Source organism: Triticum aestivum, chromosome 1B (genome assembly GCF_018294505.1).
Source record: "Triticum aestivum cultivar Chinese Spring chromosome 1B, IWGSC CS RefSeq v2.1, whole genome shotgun sequence".
In the NCBI taxonomy this organism is placed as follows: domain Eukaryota; kingdom Viridiplantae; phylum Streptophyta; class Magnoliopsida; order Poales; family Poaceae; genus Triticum; species Triticum aestivum.
This window is the reverse complement of record NC_057795.1, coordinates 105,971,851-105,994,871: the sequence shown is the minus strand read 5'-3', so window position 1 is coordinate 105,994,871 and position 23,021 is coordinate 105,971,851. Positions and strand designations below refer to the sequence as shown.

The window sequence follows — 23,021 nt, the reverse complement described above, 5'->3', positions numbered from 1 at the left end:
GAGTTTTCTCTTTTTTCATGCATTCACTTATTTAAAACGTTTTATCTTTTGAACCGTGTGTTCAATTACTGATTCTTCTTCATTGTTGGATTTCTCTCATCCAGCTCTTCGAAACTAGGTTACACGCTAATAGGTTTCGATGAACTGCTTTTTCATAAAAAATAAAAAATAAAACCAACAAAAAAACGAATATAAAAAACATCTGGAAGAAAAATATAACATAACAACAAACGAACGCGACTGATCGATGCGATCCAATGCAATTCAGCCCATGGAAAACGTCAGCGATAGGAACTTAGATTTGGAAAGCTTAGGGGTAGCGACCCATAAATGCAATTGATGAAATGATAGAGCACTCGCCTATATGGGCCGGGCCACGGGCGATGGTCCGTGGGTGCCAGCTTATGGAACTGGCACTTGAAGCACCAATTACGGGCTCCTTACATCACGTGCATAACAAAGTTAACTAGGCCTCCCCTCGGGCGGCAGATGGGCCAACCCAATAAGGGTCCTAGGGGTGCAGTTTTCATGGAAGTTTTTAAATATGTGTTTTTAAATTCAAGAACATTTTTAAAATTCATCAACAATCCATGAATTTTTTTGAAACCCATGAACGTTTATGAAAATCATGATTTTTTTGAATTCAAGAATATTTTTTAAATCCATGACCATTTTTATGAATTAACGAATGTGTGTTCCATATTTTGTAAACATTTTATTAAATCATGATAATATAAATTTGTGAACATTTTTAATATACATGAAAAATGACAATGATTAGAAAAATAGGCTAACATTTTTAGTTCATTATTTTTTTAAGTTTGAGAATATTTTTGAATGGGCAAACTTGAAAAATTCTTAAGCTTTTTTGAATTCTAACATTTTTTAAATTTTCAAGCATTTGTTTGAAAAAATAATGATTTTTTTCTGTCCATGAATATTTTTGCACTTCATGAAGATTTTCTAGAATTCAATTGAACAAGAAACAAAAAAAAAGGTTAGGCAAGAAGCAAAAGAACCAGCATATGATGCAACGTAATGTAGTGGATGGGTAAAAATATTTGTTGTTATCTTTTCTAGAAACAATTTGATATTAGGTTTTTATTTTTGAGACAAAATTTGTCGTTAGCTAGAGCGGCTTGAACGCACTACACTTGACGAAGAATAAATATTGTTGCTTTTTTTTCCTGAGATTTCTCGGCATAGGTAGACATGTTTTGTTGGGCACCCCTCATGACCCAAATCTTTTACCTTTGAACAAGTGCCACACTGCATGTTCGTAACTTGTCATGGCCTGTGAGTTTTCTCTTTTTTCATACATTTGCTTATTTAAAGTGTTTTATCTTTTGAACCGTATGTCCAATTACCCATTTTCATTGTTGGATTTCTCGCACCGAGCTCTCCGAAACTAGGTTTCACACTAATAGGTTTCGATGAACTATTTTTTAATTAAAAAAACCCAAAACCAAGAAAAAACATAAAAATAAAACCAACAAATAACTAATACCAAAAGAAAGAAAAACCGGAAGCCCGAAAGCACAGTTGCGGTTTTCAATTCTTTTGGGTAGCACAAGGTTTATTTTTCGCCTTTTTTCGAGGGAAGCATAGATTGTGCTTCTCACAGTAGCACATGTTGAGAATATTGCTAGTTGTGCACGGGCACCATGGTGCCCGTATAAAAAACATTTTTTATAGCATACAAAATTTTGAAACTTTTTGTACATACCCACACACACACATGTGCAAAAATTCATTACATTTTACTTTAACACATGGCATAAAAAAGACAAATATCTAGTTTCAAATGGACCATATTTTTTTGTTTTTTGGGCAGGATTTTTGTTTTTTTACAGCTTACAAATTACATTTCCCCCCAAAAAAAAAACAAATTCATGGATCCGTAGTAAATACATACAAGTTTCCACAGAATTATTTTCAATTTTTTAACCTTGAAATAAGGTTTTTGTTTTTTTCCAAAAAAAAGGGGCAACATGGTGCCCGAGCACACAAACTTCCTACTCCACATACTGTGCTTTTCCATTTTCGAAAAGCGAGAAGCATAGTGTGCTTCTAGTGGAACCACAGACTATGCTTTTGACGGAAGCATAGACTGTATTTTTGACGCAATCAAAAAAATGTACATGGCATTTTTGGTAAACATGCTTACAGTGTAAAGAATCACATAATTAAAAAATATCTCATACCACGACCTTACTTGAACAGGATCTGTTCTATAGGCTCGTACCGCTGCATTCTTTACCAATAAGGAGGCAAGCACTTCAGTCTGGTTGATGAGCTCTGACCACTGGGCCAGAGCGTGATTAACGGCTCAGATTCACCTGATGGGTGCATCTACGGCTGTAGAGGATCGTTCCTGCCTGGCTCACAGTTGTGCAGGGTGGCCCAGTGGTTGTCTGACAGACACAAAAAAAAATATCTCATACCGATCGAAAAATGTACTTTATATTTTTAAAATATTCGCTTGTTTCTAAAAATATGTCCATTACATTTTAAAATCGTTTAGAAAATATATAAAAATATTTGCACATTATAATAAAAAAATATTTGGTATCATTATACAAATGATTGAACATGTTCAATAAAACTCTTTGACACGTATTTGAGAAAATGTTCAGAACAGGTGATTGAAAAAACATGCATTTCAAAAGTATTAAACGCGTATAGGAAAAGTTCTAGATGTGAACAAACAAGATAGAACATGTATTAAAAAGTAGACATCAAAATTGAAAATAATGTTGATCATGTATTTAAATTTTCTAAACTTGTATAGAAAACTGTTCCTGCTGTATATCAAAAATACACCATGTGTATGAAAATTTTAGACATATGTTGAAAAACATGGAATTATTAAAAAATAATTAATACTGAGGAATGAAACAGAAGAAACCAAAGGGAGAAAAAGTAAAATGAAAGAAAACCATAGAAAATCGAAGAAACTAATTGAAAACATATGCAAAATAGTGAAAACAGATAACAAACCACAAAAAACCTCCCACACAACTACAATATTGGACCAGCCCAATAGTGTTACATCGTAGGCGAGACGTATTACGTCCCCGTTGGGGGAGACTAGCTCCCATGCAATATCTTACCGACTACGAGACGGTACTCCGTCTCTTGCAGTAGGTAATCGTAAGACGGACGGGCAAATACGGGTTTGGGGAACTCTTTTTAGAAGCTTCTAAAACCGGTCCTCTTTTTTTCCCGTGTGTTTTTAGGTGTTGCCTTCACTAGTTTTTCATGTAGTTTTCGTTTTCTTTTGTTTCTTTATCAACTTTCTTTGTTTTTCTTTTTCTTCATAAAGATTGTATATTTTACATATAAATCTGGAACATTTTTGAAAACATTTTTCTAATAAGTGACGAAGTTTCGGAGAAATAAGCTCTCTGTCGACAATCAATGCCTTGATCTCCACGGCAAGGTGTTGTTGAATGTCGTAGAAAACAAAACACACACAAAATGTTGAGAGGAAGTTTTGTGATGTTGCATAGAAAATACATGAATTTTAAGGTTTGGTGTTGCATAGAAAATGCACCTGCCTTTAAGGCACCGAAGCTCAATCCCCTCACGTCTGGGGAGTAAATCAATGAGTGGGATTATGATTTTTTTTTTTTGGAAAGCCAAAGCCGGGAATGCGGACACTAGTGATGGATGGCCCAAAATGACAGGAACAACACGGGCCCGGTAAAGGACCAACGGATGTGAACGACCAACATTCCTTTTGCCAAAGAACAGGGCAAACTATAGGGACAATTGTACTACTACGCAATTTACTTGATCATCACCTTTTACCCTTATTATTACATGAGCATTGGATGCCTTTGATGGATGGTATCCAAGCCGGCCAAAAGGCACAACACTTGACGGGAAAAAAATCTACACAGTTCGCACGCAGGCGCATGCGCACATTTGTCCACAAATCAATCCCACAAATCGAAGAAGGAAAAAAAAATGAAAATAAAACATAACAACAAACGAATAATCAAACCCGATCGATTGATGCAAATTTAACACATGAAGAACGTCAGCGGTAGGAATTTGGAGAAAGCATCAGTGGTGGTTGACGAAGCGGCACATCTTCCTGATCTCGCCCTTGCTGCCGTGCGGCATGGGCAGCTTGCTGAGCTTGACGAGCGAGTCGGAGAAGTCCTCGTCCCAGAGCGTGCCGTTGTCGGCGTACTCGTGCACGTGGCCCCGCGCCTCCTTCTCCGTCAGCAGCTGCCAGTCGGAGTTGAAGGTGACGATCCTCGCCAGGTTGTTGTGGTAGTAGCTGTTGTCCAGGAAGTCCTTGACCTTCCTCAGCTTCGGGAGGAACCCCGGGATGGCGGCCGCCACCGCGCCGGCGTCCTCGTCCCTGATGTTGTTGGGCACGATGGGGTCCGGGCCCTTGGCGCACTTCCCGGCGAGGAGGCCCCGGTAGGCGGGGAGGATCTGGTCGGCGGGGGCCGTGAGCCGGGCGCGGAGCGACGAGCAGTGGCCCACGCCCACGGCGTGCGCGCCGGACAGGATCACCAGCTCCTCGATCGTGAAGTTCTTGCGCTTGAAGTTCTGGATGAGCTCGGCGATGGTGAAGGTGGAGTCAGGGAGGTCCTGCTGCGCCTCCGCCGCGTGGGAGTGCATGCCGTCCAGGCGGCCCGCCAGGGCGTCGAAGTGGACGTGGCCGTTGCTCAGCAGGCTGGCGGCGTCGCGGGCGGCGAAGATGAGGATGTCCGCGCAGGAGACGACGCCGGGGCACCGGTCCTCCACCGCCGACTTGATGTCGTCGAGCAGGTCGAAGGCGGCCAGGCCGATGTTGATCGGCGCCGTCTTCTCCGTGTCCGGGTTCTCCGGCGTCGGGTCCAGCAGCACCGACGCGTCACAGCCCTGCACGTACGTACGCTCGTCCGTCAGTTATCCAGTTGATCGTACTCCAACAGATTGAGTAGTACTACATAATCAAGCATGAATGATCAATTATCTTAAACTAACTAAGCATGGTCGTTACTAGCACAAGTCGTTAGCTTTGATGGGACAAATCAAGCATTTTAACCAATCACACAGCTGAAGTGTGCATGGGAAGTCATTTCGTCGGTACTTGCAAAGCATTATTTAGCACCATCTGGATCTGAAATGTGCTGATTACCTTTTAGTTGTTGGGCAGACATGTACTCCGAATGTAATGTCGGCAATGTGCATTATTGGGCAATAATTATCGATTAGTCTAATTAGTTACGTACTGATAGTTGGACCATCTCGGAAAGACTTTTATGCATCTTCATTTTCAGATGAAAAGGGGACACATGTTTATGTTTTCCACCTATAATCCATTACCTATTAATTACTCTTAAATACAAATAGTACCAGTAAGAGCTTTTCAACAGATCATTTGAACTTGTGGGGTGTGGATTGAGCACTGGTGCAACCAATTATTGATCTTTGATATAGGTGTGCTTTCTCTTTCTCTTTACAGTGTATAGCTTGCCTTTCTTCTTTGTTTTCTTTCGATGGCAAAAGAACAAGGAAAAGCTAACCAAGTCTAATACTACTACTCCCTCCGTCAAGAAATACTTATCGTACAAATGAATAAAATTAGATATATCTAGAATTAAAATATGTCTAGATACATTCATTTTCCCGACAAGTATTTCCGTACGGAGGGAGTACATTCCTATCCTGGTTATAGAATATACACAATGCAAGATTAGTTTGCACTAGTTGATGCTCAAAGACAGTATATTACAAATATATCACAATCATCGTGCACGCTTTACGAACTTTATAGCTAGCTTTTAAGAGCTAGTTGTATATTGGGAAGAGAAATACCCATCAAGTACCGGCATCTAGCATTCAAGTATAGATGTTACAAGTAACCACCTTGTCTATTCCAGGTTGCAAAACAACAACTAAAAACTGCCCTTTTGTTGTCAAGTATTGTACTTGCATTGTACACTCCTCCTAATTGGGGTGCCTACTTTGTAGAGGAATGAAAAACACAATATGACTCTCACCAAGAAAATTCTACACGCTATGGATAGCTCTGAACATGGCGCCTAACCGCGGGTCGTTAGAATTTGTTTTCCAAAGTCACCCAATCACTCGTGAAGCTACGAAGAAATGTCTACTACAATGACGATGACGACACATAACCACTGATTCTCAAGAGAGCCTATTATCGCGCGTATCATCATCGGGCACATGGGCAATTAAAAGCAGAGAAATGACAAAAGACAACGACACCAGGCATGGAAGAAAAGCAGAAAAAGAGAAGGAAAAAAAGCAGAGGAAGAGAGCCGAAGATAATGACATAGGGCAGCACAGTGATGCCCGGTCCTAGCAAAGTGAAAGGCGAGCGGCCTAGATAGCTCTGAACGATAGATATCTACATGTCCAAGGAAAGCATCGCATTCCGGCGGCATCGGTTCGGCTGCGCAAGTGTTATCCTCGGCATCAGCTGGGCTAGCTGTGCAAGTTTTGTGCTCGCCACGCTGGCTGGTGAGCAGCTAGCGCACGGAAGTTAGCCGTTCAACTGTTCAAGTTAAGCATAGTGGCTACTAGGAGTGACGTGCTTCCATGATTCACATCTGGGCGATGACAGTGACGCACAAACCAACTACTCCGCTAGCCTAACATCTGGGACTGCTTTGAAAATTATGATGGCTCCTAACTGTCGAGATAACTCCGTGCTTAACTAATTGCCATGTTCACTGATTGGTCGTTTCAGAATATATCCATTCTAGCTTCGAATCCAATTGCCGTCCCAAAATGTAAGACCATTTTTGATACTATCGTAGTGTCGAAATGATCTTACATTTGTGGACGGAGGGAGTACATCGCAAGCATTTTCATCGATAATTTGAGCTGTCGTCCCTCTGGGGGTGATCTATGACTAATTAAACTTGTTGGTGAGCTGGTTAGCTCAATGCATGCAAAACGGCATCGGCTAAAACTATGGTATCTCGTTAACAAACAGAAAATAAAAGTTGGTATCTAGCACGCTCGGTGCCAAGTGGGGTCTAGCGTCACGGTCTCGACGAGGAAACTAAACATTGGTGTGTGCATCGTGTACGAAACGTGCTGCTAGGTCACTGTGCATGCATCATGTAAGGTAGAAAATGTGCAGCAGACATGGACAAACTGCTCTTACTAGCTAGCTAACCAGAGCTACTGTGCTGGAGGACGTTGCAGAGGTACTTCTGCTAGCTCGACAGCAGTGGCCGGGCGTGCGGTTACTGGTTAAAGAGCAGAGCAGTGGCCGGCCGGAGTGACAGAGAGAGAGAGAGAGAGACGGCGGCGGCGGCGTACGTACCCTGACGAAGCAGTCGTGGAAGATGAGGCGGACGAGGGCTGCGCCGCTCTTGCGGTTGGCCTTGATGGCCCTGGCGACGTGCCACTTCACCACGTTCTCCACGCCCCGGCAGCTCTTGTCGTAGTACCCCACCTTGAGCTCGCTCGCCTCCGCCGCCACCGCGGCCGCCAGCAGCACGGCCACCGCCACCGCCGCCACCGTCCTCATCATCCTCGCCGCCCGACCAGCTCACGCACGCACTCACGCACGCACGGCGCCACCTACCTGCCGCCGACAGAAGCAGCGGCTGCGCTTGCTCGCTCGAGTGGCCGGCACTGGCTAGGAGAGCAGTGCAGCTGGTTGGTGTGGTGCGGGCTGCGGGGTGCAGTGTGCTGCGTGCTCAAGGGAAGGCTCTGGGGCGCGTGGTATATAACGGCGGGCCGGCTCGATCGCTCCCCTGGCGAAAATTTTAACGGCTGGTGATCTGCCCGATCGCCCCGTGACAGCGAACGGCCAACGTAAAAAGGCGACGTGGCCCCGGCGTACGTCTGTGGCGTGGTACAACTTGCCGGGACTCCTCTTTGTCTCGACCGGGGCGTGAACAGTCTTGGGAGAAGTGGTACGCACATCAGACATGTGCGTGGGTGCCAACATGTTCGGGCGAAACATAAGCTCGGCTACATTTCAGGCAAGATTCATACAAACCTTCGTTAAACTTTTGTCGGCACGCGATTCGATTTAAGGCCTGTTCGGTATCTCGCCAGTTTCAAAACTCCGCTCCGTGCTAGGAGCTGGTTCCGAGCCACTCCGTAGGAGTCCACTGCCGCTCCCTCCGCTCCGGGAGTCGCAGCCGTGGAGCCGAGTGAATCCGAACAGGGCTTTAGTCAGCAGAAATTTTGGTTTGATCCACGGAATTAGAAACCGTTTCGGCAATTTCGGCAATTTACATATGGTAAAAATATTCTCAGAATCAAATTTCAGGGCACGGGTCCGACACGACAAGATCGATGGTAGGATGATGCAGATGACATCACATGTTGAAATTTACACATGACATTCGGTTACACATTTCTTGAAAGACCACTTATTGGAGTTGCCGAGAAAGAATGATTCATGGTCTTGATGTAGAATGTGCACGGATTTACATCATTGTCGTGTCACTAGCTTACCAATCACCGCTTTAAGACGCCGAGTACGACTATGTTTGATTGGGCTTGGATAAAAGTCATCAGGAAAATGTATCCAGTGCACCGCGCCTATTTTTTTCTTAGAAAAGGAGGAGATCCGGTCTCTACATTTGGACGATACATGCAGCCATTTTATTAATTATTCACACAAGACCTTACAAAATCATACAACAGTAAGACTAAAGCAGGGGCGGAGCCCAATGGGCCTACCCTGATGCGCAGGAATACGGGTCCAGTTTTTTATTACTGCTACTTATCAGCTCAAATGGCCATGTGCATCAGGTTGGGCCATGACCGGTGCATCAGGGCCCAAGTTTCCGGCCGCGTGGCCAGGCCGCACGTTCGTGTGTGTCGACCGATCCAATCGATTGGTCCGCTGTGCTTCTAAACCTGTACGCAACCGCACAGGTAGGATTCAACTAAAAAAAAAAGAAGTACGACTCTGCGCATATCATGGCGGGTACAGCGGCCAATCCCTGTAGATCCGTACGCAGCCACGCCCCACGTTCCTCAGTCCCCACGCAAATCGATCGATTTGTTTGCTCCGTTCTCCGGCACGCACCCAAGCACTCAGCCGGCAAGGCCGATCGACGGCGGCACACCGCAACACCCACGGCGACGCCACGACCAGTCGCATAGCCCAGGCGGGAGGCAGATGAAGATAGCATCGGACAACAATTCTGCCCCGGTAGCGCCCTCGTCTATCTATCTTTTGCTAAATGGTTTTTGCAACGATTATTCACAATTCTTGTGTGATTTGTATGAACTTGTAGTCAATTTAAATACGCAAGTTTTTGCAGAACCTAGGCACTAGCTAGCTAGGGTCATGTTGCCAGATTTCTGGCGTCTATGGCAGATTCAATGCTGACTGTAATCCTATCCTGAACATACTGAAACTCTCATGTATTGATCAAAAAATATATAGAATTATGATGTACTTTATTAGCTTAGGTTATTTCCACGTCCCATGTATATTTTTTTTTTCAAATGCAGGTATACTATGGGCAAGCTTCTTCTCAAGAGAAACCCATCATGATATCTGCTCCAAGAAACATAAGTTGTGGACAAAAATGTACTGAAAGGTAATGTAAATATATTTAATTACTTTCATTTGTACATTCCACTATGTTTTTCTTGAAAAATTTAAGTCATCATGTAGGCTACGGACCCGTGGTCTTTGATGACGACATGATGTATTTTTGAATTTGGAAATGCAGGACTCCATTTGCAAGTAATCCAGTCCTTTGTTTCATTATTGTAGTATAAGCATAATTGTTACCTTTTCGTATTTAAAGAATTGTCTTCTACTAAATCTAATAATCTAAACCAAAAGTTATAAAACATACTCTTATTTTTAAGTTGGAACATTATTGATTTAAAATTTATGCAATGTTAAAGGGATACTATTAAAGTGGTGCATCAGGGTAACTTTAGCTCCAGCTCCGCCCCTGGACTAAAGCCACCGTCTAGGCAACATGTGTCGCTACTCCTATCCAGTTGATTGAGGGATACTGATAGTCTGAGTCTAATACCAAACAGACCTCGCAGCCAAATCTAACATCTAAGACCTGAGGTCCCAACCAGGACGCCTGCCGGGTATGGGGCACCCACCAGTCCGACGCACTCCTCAACCAGGACGCCTGCCGGGTATGAGGCCGCCGCAGCCACCTGCCACCAATCCATCTTCAGTGTTGTACTGCTGCATCTACCTTGCTCAGTCTAGCTGCCGTTGACGCCACCATGATGCCAGACAACGCCACCATCCCGCGCTCGACCATCATCACACGCCCACCGGCGAGACCCCGATGCTCCATGCCGCTGAGACCTGCCGATGTCGACGTGCCAGATGCCATGGCGCTCCTCCGTCGCGAACACCACCTGCTGCCACTGGTCACATCCCCTCCGCCTGCAGTTCCTCTAACCGAACACCGTGCCTATGGTTTTTAGTAGGTCATTGGATGAAAACGCGACGAGCATTACATAAATAACCTTGTATTGTATCAGAATCATTGCGCACCCCGACTCTTTTGGGGTTTTGGTTGCTGCTATTTTTAGGGAATATAACTTTATATTTTTTACCAATATGAACCCGCAATCCATCTCAACTCAGAAAATCAACTCAACAAGTTATCTCATCTAAAACTTGATAATCCATACACAAGTTTTATCATTCATATCTAAAAAGTTGATGAAACTTACTTCCATATCCAAGACTTCATGAAACTTAGTTTTGTATCAAAACTTAGTTTCATAGCAAAATACTAAGGGTTGATTTTATGGAAATACAATGTGTTTAATATGGCAAGAGTCAACAGATCATGGCCATCACTTCTCCATCCAATAATTGGAGAAGCATGGTCATATCCGGTGCACATATTCACTGGGTTCGCAGACATGTTCTTAAGCCACCTCGAAAGCTAAGGCATGCACAAAGGTAGAGTGAAACTAGTCCTTCGGTATATCATTCTCTTCGAGAGTCGATAGTAAACTGGTCACACAAAATAGTTTTGTCCTAAAATGACGGAACTAGTTTTAGATGTGATCCTACACAAAAACAACAATATTGGCTAGCCTGAGTATCAACAAAGATTCTATGTAACACTAATAGGGTACCATTGCAAAGGTTATCTAAAATCATCCTATATAGCAGAATAGATAATTACCTGAACATGCACTTTTTGTAGATACCCTAACATGGTATCCTACCCATAGTTAACTAGCTAGACATCATGATGCTACATATCGACCTCGGTGTCAATGGGCTACGGCTATGGCTGGTCACACTCGACAGATAATTAGTTTCAAGTTGAGTCACTTCCCGAATTAACATGAACAAGACCAAACTACAGTTTATTTGTTGTTTTTCACGAAAAGGACTCAGATATATTATAAGAATTCACAAAGATAAGAAACCAAAAAACCAGCTTACATGTCCTATCTCTACTCTTCGTCTCATGCATCTACTTGGGCAAGTTGGTACACATCTTTTTTCCCTCACAATTAAAGGTGTGAATAATGAACAAACCAAGTTCGACTCCATAAAAATCTCTTGAAACATAGTTTCATACCCAAAAAATATACTGATTTTTAGTTTAGTATCTGAAACTTAGTTTCATTTTTTTTGGAAATGGAGGCGTACCCCCGGCCTCTGCATCATAACGATGCATGCAACCATATTATTAAGAAGTCGCAAGTATCACAAAGTCGTCTTACAGCTCGCAAGCGGAGCGAAAAATAAAAGTAAAGCAAAGTTCATGCTAACAATCTCAACCAGAATGGCAATAAGAAGGATAAGCTCCCTAGACTCCTATCATGTTATGCGACCGCCATCCGAACTGGTTGAATATAGCCCGCGCGACCATCTCCCACTGGTTGCACCCAGTAACCAAAGGCTCCCTGGATTCCATAGGAGTGACTAAGGACCACGTACGGATCCAAGCAGTAGCTCTGAAGATGACCTGCAAGAAAGTTAAATTGTGTTGTCTGTTAAATATCAAATCATTCCTGCAATTCCATATAGCCCACAATAGCGCACAAATTCCAATCCGAATACGAGCCGCCGTAGTATGTTCGACCCCAGTTAACCACATTCCAAACAACGATGCAATGTCAACTGGAGGAGTAATGTTGAAGGCTATATGAATCGTTCTCGAAAGCAATTTGGCCAATGGGCATTCAAGAAATAGATGTTGTATTGTTTCATCATGATCACAAAAGCAACATCGTGGACTACCTACCCATCGCCTCTTGATTAAGTTGTCCTTTGTAAGAATGACTTGTTTGTGGACAAACCACATAAAGATTTTAATGCGCAAAGGAACCTTAATCTTCCAAATATGCAACGATCTCGAGACTGAGCCAGAATTAATCAAATCCATATAGAAAGTTTTTACCGTAAAAATCCCATTCTTAGCTAGCTTCCATTGCATGGAGTCTGGTTGATCAGAGAGTTGAACATCTATCAATCTCCGAACCAGGTGTATCCATGCATTCCATCGCTCACCAACTAGTGCTCGTCTGAATTGGATATTTAAGGGGATCGTATGTAAAACTATGCCTACGTAATCCTCCTTCCGTTGCACAATGTTATACAGGGTAGGATATTGTACGGCCAGGGGCGTCTGTCCTAACCACGTATCCTCCCAAAACCTTGTTGACAGCCCATTGCCAACCAGGAATTTGACCCTCCGAAAGAACAGGTCCTTTACTCGCATAATACCTTTCCAGAATGGCGAGTCTGTTGGTCTCATGGTAACCTAGTTTCATAGCAAAATCTTATAATGATTTAATATGTCTATGAAGGAGGCCTTGCTTTGGGTGGTCACGGGGGATAAGAAACAAGGGATAATCATGTTAGGAGAGTAATTCCTTTGTTGTATTAAGGGGTGTGTCTGTAACAAAAACTTATCTTCTCTCTTAAATAATATACGAGGCAAACCTTTTTCCTCTATTTCAAAAAAGAAGATCATGTCCATAACTTCTCCATGCGATAATCGGAGAGACATGGGTGCAGCCGGTGTACATATTCACTTGTGGCACTGAAATGTGAAAACTGTTTTAGTTACATACTTCCCTGAAATACCACTATTTAGAGTTACCAAGAGAGAATGATTCATTGTGATGTAGAATATGCACGGATTTGCATCATTGTCGTGTTATTAGCTTACCATCATCTATTTAATATGTCGAGTATGACAATGGTTGATATGGTCGGGCTTGGATACAAGTCGTGACAAGAACCTATCTGGTGCATTGGCCAAGTATATGCACATGAGGCATCGGTTATTTTTTTGGTTCGCTGGATGAAAAGGTAACGGGCAAGATTCAACACAAATTAGGTCCATAACATTATATTTTAACCAAATAAATTACCACTCTATCTCTTTGGGGTTTTTGTTGCTCTTATTTTTAGAGAAAATAATATTATGTTTTTATTAAAATAATATTACGCTTTTATCAATATCTACTCACGGACCATCTCAATTAGAAATTCGATCTGAAAGGTTACCTCATCTAAAACACCATATACCGTACATGAGTTTCATCTGATACTAAGTTTCATATCCAAAACTTTCCTGAAACTTAGTGTTTTATAGCAAAAATACCAACAACTTGGAGTGGTTTATTTTTGTAAAAAACACTCTCTTTTTTAAAATATGGGCCAACACTTATCCTTCTAACGATTGGAGAGGCATGGTGCGTCCAGTCTAAATAGTAAATACTTACCTTTTTTTAAAGAGCTCCCTCTTCGATTTCCATTATCAGAAATCACAAACTACCAACACCAAGACAAAAAAGAAAACAAACGCAATGATGCATGATTTGAAGATGAACCCAGTTAGGCTATCCCTAATTGGCCATCCAAACCACAAAATAGGCTATATCAGCAACACACTGATAACCTAGGGAGACTTAGAAGTTTCAACAATCATCACTTTCCTCATCTTGGGAAAGCTACAATCTGGGTCTCCGGGACAAATATTCTATTTTTCAGCTGACACCAACCGCATGTATTTGCAAACAATCCTCTGATAGATAGGTTTCATAACAAAATACTGGATAAATCAGCCAAAGCTCCACTAGGAAAGGGTCGTCTCCCTTCCTCCAAGAGTGATCCGAAGCAAAGACCACCATCCTTGGGTAGCTCTGAAAACCTCTCCAGCGATCATCTCAATCTTTCTTACGCCCCACTTTAGCACCCCTTGTTTTTCTGGATTGTCTGCAAAATAAATCAAACATGAAGCATTTTAACAACCAGGTTAACAGGAACACAAGGATCAGTAACCTTGTTGTTTTCAAATATCACAACATTTCCCATCTTCCAAATTGTCCAAACTAGAGCAGATATTCCAGCTACTGCCAAATTTATAAAATCTTTACTAAAGTTCTTAAGCCATATGTCAAACATGTCTTGTATATTCTCAGGTATATTAGGTAAGTCAAAGGCACATTTCATAATACTCCAGAGCAATTTGGCGACAGAGCAACCAAACAAAAATAGATGGTTAATGTTCTCATTTCTAACACAAAAGGGCAAAAAAAATCCCAACCCATCCCCTTCTAAGTTAATTATCTTTCGTAAGATTTCTATTTCGAAGAACCTGCCAAAGAAACACTTTAACTCTTGGGGGTATTTAAATTTTCCACAAAAATCTATGTGGATATCTCATCCCATTTTCAGTCAAGTATCTGTAACACGATCTACCAGTATACAAACCAGTTTTTTTGTCAAGGTCTACTGAATCATGTCTTTTTGATCTGTTAGTGTCACCCCGACACATACCTCCTTAATATGATTCTAAAGCTTAAGAGAATCTCCATAAAGCGTTCTTCTAAGTTTTACAACATCAAGGCCTTTCCCCAACATCTCACTGACATATTTGTTCTTGTCAAAACACATGTTGTAGTATAACCTAGGGAAATTTCCATTAAGAGGTTTGTTCCCAACCCATCTATTATCCCAAAATCTTACATTCTACCCATTTCCCACAACAAACATGCATAAGGATAAGAAATGTTGATGTTTAATCAACTCAGACCAAAATTGTGGATCCCCTTGTTCCTTTTTAATTCCTGTAAGACATTTACTCTTTTGATATTTATTGACTATCAATTGCTGCCAAAGACCCTCATGTCGGAAATATGCCCTAGAGGCAATAATAAAATGGTTATTATTATATTTCCTTGTTCGTGATAATTGTCTATTGTTCATGCTATAATTATATTGATCGGAAACCGTAATACATGTGTGAATACATAGACCACACCATGTCCCTAGTGAGCCTCTAGTTGACTAACTCGTTGATCAACGAATGGTCATGGTTTCCTGACTATGGACATTGGATATCATTGATAACAGGATCACATCATTAGGAGAATGATGTGATGGACAAGACCCAATCCTAAGCATAGCACAAGATCGTGTAGTTCGTTTGCTAGAGCTTTTCTAATGTCAAGTATCATTTCCTTAAACCATGAGATTGTGTAACTCCCAGATACCGTAGGAGTGCTTTGGGTGTACCAAACGTCACAACGTAACTGGGTGACTATAAAGGTGCTCTACAGGTATCTCCGAAAGTGTCTGTTGGGTTGGCACGAATCAAGACTGGGATTTGTCACTCCACATGACGGAGAGGTATCTCTGGGCCCACTCGGTAATGCATCATCATAATGAGCTCAATGTGACCAAGTGGTTGGTCATGGGATCATGAATTACGGAACGAGTAAAGTGACTTGCCGGTAACGAGATTGAACGAGGTATTGGGATACCAACGATCGAATCTCGGGCAAGTAACGTACCGATTGACAAAGGAAATTGTATACGTGATTGCTTGAATCCTCGACATCATGGTTCATCCGATGAGATCATCGTGGAACATGTGTGAGCCAACATGGGTATCCAGATCCCGATGTTGGTTATTGGCTGGAGAGATGTCTCGGTCATGTTTGCGTGATTCCCGAACCCGTAGGGTCTACACACTTAAGGTTCGATGACGCTAGGGTTATTAAGAAGATTTGTATGTGATTACCGAATGTTGTTCGGAGTCCCGGATGAGATCTCGGGTGTCACGAGGAGTTTCGGAATGGTCCGGAGGTGAACATTTATATATGGGAAGTTGTCATACGGTCACTGGAAATATTCGGGGGCATACCGGTATTGTACGGGGCCACCGGAGGGGTTCCGGGGGTCCACCGGGAGGGGCCACCTGTCCCGGAGGGCTTCATGGGCTGTAGAGGGAAGGGAACCAGCCCCTTGGAGGGGTGGGCGCCACCCCCTAGGTCCCATGCGCCTAGGTTTGGGGGGGGCCTAAAGGGGGCGCGCCCCTTGCTTGGGGGGCAAGCCCCCTCCCCTTGCCCCCCCTCTAGATCTCATCTAGAAGGGGACGGCCCCCTTCCCCCTTCTCCCAATAAATAGAGGGACGAGGGGAGGGCTGCACCACCACATCCAAGGCGCAACCCCTCCCCTCCCCAACACCTCTCCTCCTCCGCAAGAGTTTGGCGAAGCCCTGCCGGAGAACTGCCACTCCACCACCACCATGCCGTCGTGCTGCTGTTGGAGCCTTCTTCATCAACGTCTCCCACCTCCTTGCTGGATCAAGGTGCGGGAGACGTCACCGGGCTGCACGTGTGTTGAGCGCGGAGGCACTGTTGTTCGGTGCTTAGATCGGATTCGGCCGCGATCTGAATCGCTACGTGCACGACTCCTCCAACCGCGTTCTTGCAACGCTTCTGACTCGCGATCTTTAAGGGTATGAAGATGCACTCCCTTCTATCTTGTCGCTAGTTACTCTATAGATTGATCTTGGTGATGCGTAATTTTTTTTAATTTCTGCTACGATCCCCAACACCTTAGTGTTAATTTTTTTTTAAAGAGGGTTTGCCCCGGTCTCTGCATCAGAAAGATGCATACGGCCATATTATTGATAATCAAAAGGTCCAATAAATGTCTCGAAGTCTCAAACAAAGGAACATATGCTCAACAAAGAGCATGAAAGCAAAAACAGGACAACCACAACCGGCGGGCAAAAAAAAACAGATAGGAAACTAAACACCTATCCTATTACATGACATCCAAACTGATTGAAGATAGCTCGTCATACCGTCTCCCATCGGATAGATCCGGTAACCAAATGCTCCCTGGCCTCTGTCGGAGTGAGTAGCGACGACATACAGATGAGTGTAGTGGCCCTGAAAACAACCTGCAAGAAATCAATATTTGTTGTTCTGTTAAAGACCAAATCGTTTCTGTAGTTCCAAACTGCCCATAGTAAAGCACATACTCCTGCACGGATATGTCTCGCTGTTACTGCGTCAATCCCATCTAGCCATGTCCCAAATAACGTGATGATGGAATTCGGAGGAGTTATATTAAAAGCTATGTGGACCGACCTCCACAAAATCTTTGCCAAAGGGCAATCAAGAAAGAGGTGTTCGATTGATTCATCACCATCACAAAAACTACATCTTTTAGAACCCGTCCAGTTGCGCTTCGCCAAATTGTCCTTAGTTAAGATGACCTGTTTGTGGACAAACCACATAAACACTTTATTTTTAAAGACACTTTGACTTTTCAAACATGTTTCGAACTAGGAATAACGCTAGCGTTGATAATATCCAAATACATGGATTTAACCAAAAACTCCCCATTCTTAGCTACTTTCCAGCATAACTGATCTGGCTGTTGAGAAAGTTGGACATCCATCAATCTTCTCACAAGATGGAGCCAAGCTTCCCAATGTTTCCCACTAGCGTCCTCCTGAATTGAATATTAAGATGATTGGACTGTAGTACTGTTGCAAGGTAAGCGTCTCTTCGCTGAACAATATTATAGAGAGAAGAATATTGGATTGCAAGGGGAGTCTCCCCTAGCCATGTATCCTCCCAGAATCTTGTGGAAGTACCATTTCCAACTACAAATTTTGTCCTATTGAAAAAGACTGATTTCACTCGCATGAGTCTCTTCCAAAAAGGCGAATCAGTCGGCCTTACCGTCACTTGGGACAAAGTTTTGGACTGAAGGTACTTATTATGAAGAATTTGTGCCCATGTGGCATCCGTCTCTACAGATAACTTATACAGCCACTTTCTGAGAAGACATCTGTTCTTCACCTCCAAATTTTCAATGCCTAGACCCCCTTGGTCTTTTGGCCTACAAATGATATCCCACTTAGCAAGTCTGTATTTTCTTTTTAATTCATCGCTCTGCCAGAAGAAGCACGATCAATAGAAATCTAGCCTTTTTTGTACTCCAACTGGTACTTCGACAAAAGACAATAAACACATAGGCATACTTATAAGAACCGAATTAATCAGAATCAATCGTCCTCCATATGACATTAGCTCGCCCTTCCAGCAGCTCAGTTTTTTCTCAAATTGATCTTCAATGCTCTTCTACTCCTTGTTTGAAATCTTGCGATGGTGGATTGGTAATACCCAAATTCGTGAAGGGTAAAGATCCCAATTCGCACCCGAACAATTTCGTGTAAGCTTGTTGTTCTTCTTTAGTTCTTCCAAAGCAGAACAATTCACTTTTGTGGAAGTTAATCTTTAACCCTGATAATTGTTCGAACAAGCACAAAACTAGCTTCATGTTTCTAGCTTTAGCCAAATCATGCTCCATAAAGATGATAGTATCATCAGCGTACCATAGGATAGACACTCCTTCGTCAACTAAATGCGGGACGAGGCCACCTACCTGACCATCATCCTCGGCCCTTCCTATTAGGATTGTCAACATGTCAACGACTATGTTGAACAGAATCGGCGACATCGGATCTCCTTGTTTCAGACCCTTGTGTGTCTGGAAATAATGACATATGTCATCATTTACCCTGATTCCAACACTCCCTTTTGGCGTGAAAGAATCTACCTGGTCTCTCCAGGCCTGATCAAATACTTTCATACGCAAAGCCTGCTGAAGAAATGGCCATTTTATCTTGTCATACGCTCTCTCAAAATCCACTTTGAAGACCACCCCATCTAGTTTTTTCGTGTGGATTTTATGGAGCGTTTCATGCAGAACCATAACCCCTTCTAGGATGTTTCTGTCAGGCATGAACGCAGTTTGAGACGGTTGCACCACAGATTGCACAATCTGTGTAAGCCTATTAGTCCCAACTTTGGTGAAGATTTTAAAGCTAACATTAAGAAGACAGATCAGTCTAAATTGCTCAATCCTCACAGCCTCTGTTTTCTTAGAAAGCAAAGTAATAGTACCGAATTTCAAGTGAAACAAGTGTAACTGTCCCAACAAAAGATCCTGGAACATTGGGAGCAAATCCCCCTTAATGATGTGCCAGCATTTTTTATAAAACTCCACCGGAAAACCATCCGGTCCTGAAGCTTTATTATTTTTCATTTGGAAAACTGCTTCAAACACCTCTTTGTCCGAAAATGGGGCTGTCAAAATATCGTTTTCATCAACTGCGAGCTGAGGAACATCCTCAACCCTCGACTCATCCAAGGATACAAAATTATCCTCAGGAGGACCAAACATCTGCTTGTAGTAATTGGTGATATATGCCTTTAGGTTCTCCTGCCCTAAAATTGTCCCCTCATCTTGCTCAAGCTGAAAGATTCTCTTCTTTTGATGCTTGCCATTCGCAATCATGTGGAAGAATTGTGTGTTATCATCCCCTTGGACGATTTTGCGAACTTTAGCTCGCAGTGCCCACTTCAATTCCTCCTCACGGAGCAGTTCTTTCAGTCTTAATTCTGCCTCCACTTCAGTTTCCAGCTCTCTGGTATCTAAGATGGAGGACTCAATTTTTAAATCTAGGGACTGAATAAGTAAAAGGAGCATTTCCTTCTCAGCCTTATATATCCCACTCAGATGTTTAGCCCAAACCCGTAAGAATTGCCTCAAATGCTTGATCTTATTCTGCCATCTCTCAACATTCGTTCTCCCTCCTGAATTTTTAGCCCATTCTCTTGCTATTAGATCCAGGAACCCTTCTCTTTCAAACCACGCCGATTCGAAATAAAACATATTCTTATTCCCCACATGCGTTGCCTCTCCCGAGTCAACCAACAATGGGGTGTGATCGGAGATTGCGCGAGAGAGCGCATGGACCGTCACTAGGGAAAACTTCTGTTCCCATTTGATGCTCGCTAGGACCCGGTCCAGCTTCTCAGAGGTCGGGATTGGTAATGTATTAGCCCAAGTGAACTTTCTACCAGAAAGCTCAATCTCTCGAAGGTCTAAGCTTTCAATAATTGTATTAAACATAAACGACCATCTGCCGTCAAAGTTATCATTGTTTTTCCCCTCCCGGCTACGTATAATGTTAAAATCACCCCCAATCAGGATTGGGAGCTGCTCGTTACCGCAAATACGGACTAAATCCGCCAAAAACTCTAGTTTGAGTTCAGGCTGCACGGCACCATATACCGCCACCAAAGCCCAATTAAACCCATCGGCCTTTGACCGAACCCGAAACTTAACCGCAAAGCCTCCCATTACAACATTCCGAACTTCCAACGAATCGCATTTAACCCCAAGTAAAATCCCACCGGATCTTCCTCTTGGAGGTAGACAATGCCAATTGAAGTCAACCCCTCCCGACAGAGTACTAAGGAACAGGGGGGTGGGGTGAAATTGTCCCTTCCAGTTTCGGACAGGGCAATAAAATCCAATGTGTGTTATATAGAAGCATTCACTAGAAACCTTCTTTTAGCCAAGTTCTTAAGACCTCTGCTATTCCAAAAAATTCTTTTCATATTTCATCATGAAATTTTTTAGTGGTTCGGATCCTAGCACTTCGACGCATGGCCGAAGCCGGATAAATCCTCAGTGTTAAATAGCTTTCACTACCATTTGCATGACAAAGCTTTGTTCGGTAAAGCTAAATTTTGAATCCCTAAACCTCCATATCCTTAGGGCGCAGTGAACATGTTTTGAAGGCGCCTAGAGGGCTATAAGGGCATGCACAAACGTGAAGTGTAGTTAGCCCTTTGGTCTGTCATTCTAATCAAGAGGGTTGATTGTAAACGGATTCATAAAAATGTTATAAAAATGGCAGAACTAGTTTTAAATGTGACCCACACAATACAACAATGTCGAAGATTCTGGATAAACACTGATTAGGGCACCTTTAGAAAGGTTTACTCACATTATCCTAACAAAATTTGATAATCAACTGACATACACTTTAGTAGACACCCTAACATGGCATCCCATGCAATCGCCAGACATCACGACGCTGCACATCGACCGGAACCAGATTCTCTAACATCAAAGAGGAAAGTCACCTAAGATACAATACTCTAACTTTCCTCCTTCATATCCATATAATTAAGACTAAAATGACTTGAATTAATTTATAAATTGCAAATCTATTGTATAAATTTATAAAAATTTCATGCAAACAAAATTACAGTGCAATAAAATTAATTTTAGATTTATTTTTGTCAAACAGTAACTACGTATAGTACTTGCTACAGTAGATCATACAGTATTTGCTAAAGTACTCTAACTTTCTTTCTTTGCATTGCACTAATTTACACTGTAGCTTAGGTGACTTTCCTCCTTGATGTTAGAGGATCCGGTTTCACATCGACCTCGGTGCTCACCGGCTGCAGCCATGGCAGGTCACACTCGATCGACAATCAGTTTCAGGTTGAGCTAGTTTCTGAATTAACGCGAACAAGACCAGACCTCAGTGTACTTGCTTATACGAAGATGAGACACCAAAAAATCCATCATACGTCTTCCCTGTTTTGCTCCTTTGTCCCGGCCGGGCGCCTACCTGGCCTGGCCAAGTTGGTACACGTCGTTTTTCCTCGTAATTATGAAGGGTGGACAGCGAACATACCGAGCTCGGCAAACATCAACGTCCTGAAGCTGCATAAGCGAACCTGGAGTTCGGTCCGACTCGTTGTGTTAGGGAGCAGAGGTCCCGATCCGTCTGGACTGACCGTCGAAAAGTTTGAGTTGGCTTGTTGCACGCACCCATCGATTCAAGTCCGACCAGGCAGAAACTCGGGATGCCTCAGCAGATTTCAATTGCAAGCAGCCAAACATGGAAATGATTGTGGAGTACACTAGTCTTCCACCCCTTGTTTCTGACTTGGGGCTTGTTTACCGTTTCGAAAAAGAAAAAACTTAGGGCCCGTTTGTAGCTCCACTAAATATTCAGAATCTACCGAGCACTTTTTTCAAAAAAGGACGCTTTATTACTTAAAAAATTTAAATATTACACCCAAATCTCTGCATAACTAAGATGTACCCAACCAAATAAAATTCTCTTACACAAACAAAAAGTAAATGTGTGAAATACAAAGAGACATGTAGAGTCCGTATAACGCCTAAAGTGTAGGGGGGCAATCCTCTAACCATGTTGGGTAAAAGTATCCCTCGCCATAGCCTCCAATCTTGTACACACCTACTGAGCATCTATTCCCCCACTCTGTAAATTTGAACTACAGCCCGCTCCGCTCCGGAGCAGGGTTGTGGAGTGGAAAGACTCCGAACAGGCACTTAGGGCATCTTCAACGGCAACCAGCAAATTTCCTCCTGCATCCGTTCGCGGACAGGGGATCAGTCCGCGGACACGGATACAGGAGGACGCCATCCAACCATAGGCACATACATTTTGACTACAACTCGAACCAATTGGACGGAATTCGATCAAACACGATCGAGTTTCGTATAAACAAGTCTGAATTTTATATAAACATGATAGATTTCATTATATTACATCAAAGCGGTGCTAGTCCGGCTTCGAAGGTATAATTAATACCTAATTTAAATTGTCGCCGGGCGCGCGTTCCCCGTGGCCGGCCACGAGCCCCAAGAACTGAAGCTTCACCGTCTTCAGTTCCCCCTCGGCGCTCTCCAGCTCCGCCTCCTTAAACTCTGCCTCCGCCTATGGAGGCCTGGAAACTGAAGTTGCTCGCCTCCACATCGCCGCCAAATGACTAATCGGTCTACGATGTTGATCCCACCAAGCTTGAGTCGACGGGGGGAAGGACCGGTGGCCTTCCTGGGACACGAGCGGCGGTGACTTATCGTGCACTACTCTTTCTCGTTGTCGGTGGCACTCGCAGAC

General features: G+C 43.0%; 1 protein-coding gene, 1 long non-coding RNA gene and 1 other non-coding gene across 3 annotated transcripts; 2 read left to right on the top strand and 1 right to left on the bottom strand.

Moving 5' to 3' along the window:
* Positions 1-2,205: 2,205 nt before the first annotated feature.
* Positions 2,206-2,424, top strand: LOC123152524 (small nucleolar RNA U3). The gene has a single exon (XR_006476222.1). It is a non-coding gene; the product is annotated as a small nucleolar RNA U3 (small nucleolar RNA).
* A 1,371-nt stretch (positions 2,425-3,795) lies between these two features.
* LOC123110643 (peroxidase 2) lies at positions 3,796-7,701 on the bottom strand. The gene is made up of 2 exons (XM_044531218.1): positions 7,307-7,701; positions 3,796-4,884 (listed from the first exon to the last, which is right to left on the bottom strand). The coding sequence occupies exons 1-2, from the start codon at positions 7,514-7,516 to the stop codon at positions 4,072-4,074; spliced, it is 1,023 nt and encodes a 340-aa protein (XP_044387153.1). The 5' UTR covers positions 7,517-7,701; the 3' UTR covers positions 3,796-4,071.
* A 1,211-nt stretch (positions 7,702-8,912) lies between these two features.
* On the top strand, positions 8,913-9,917 carry LOC123110649 (uncharacterized). Its single transcript, XR_006453539.1, has 3 exons — positions 8,913-9,160; positions 9,466-9,554; positions 9,632-9,917. It is a non-coding gene; the product is annotated as an uncharacterized lncRNA (long non-coding RNA).
* The last annotated feature ends 13,104 nt before the right edge of the window (positions 9,918-23,021 follow it).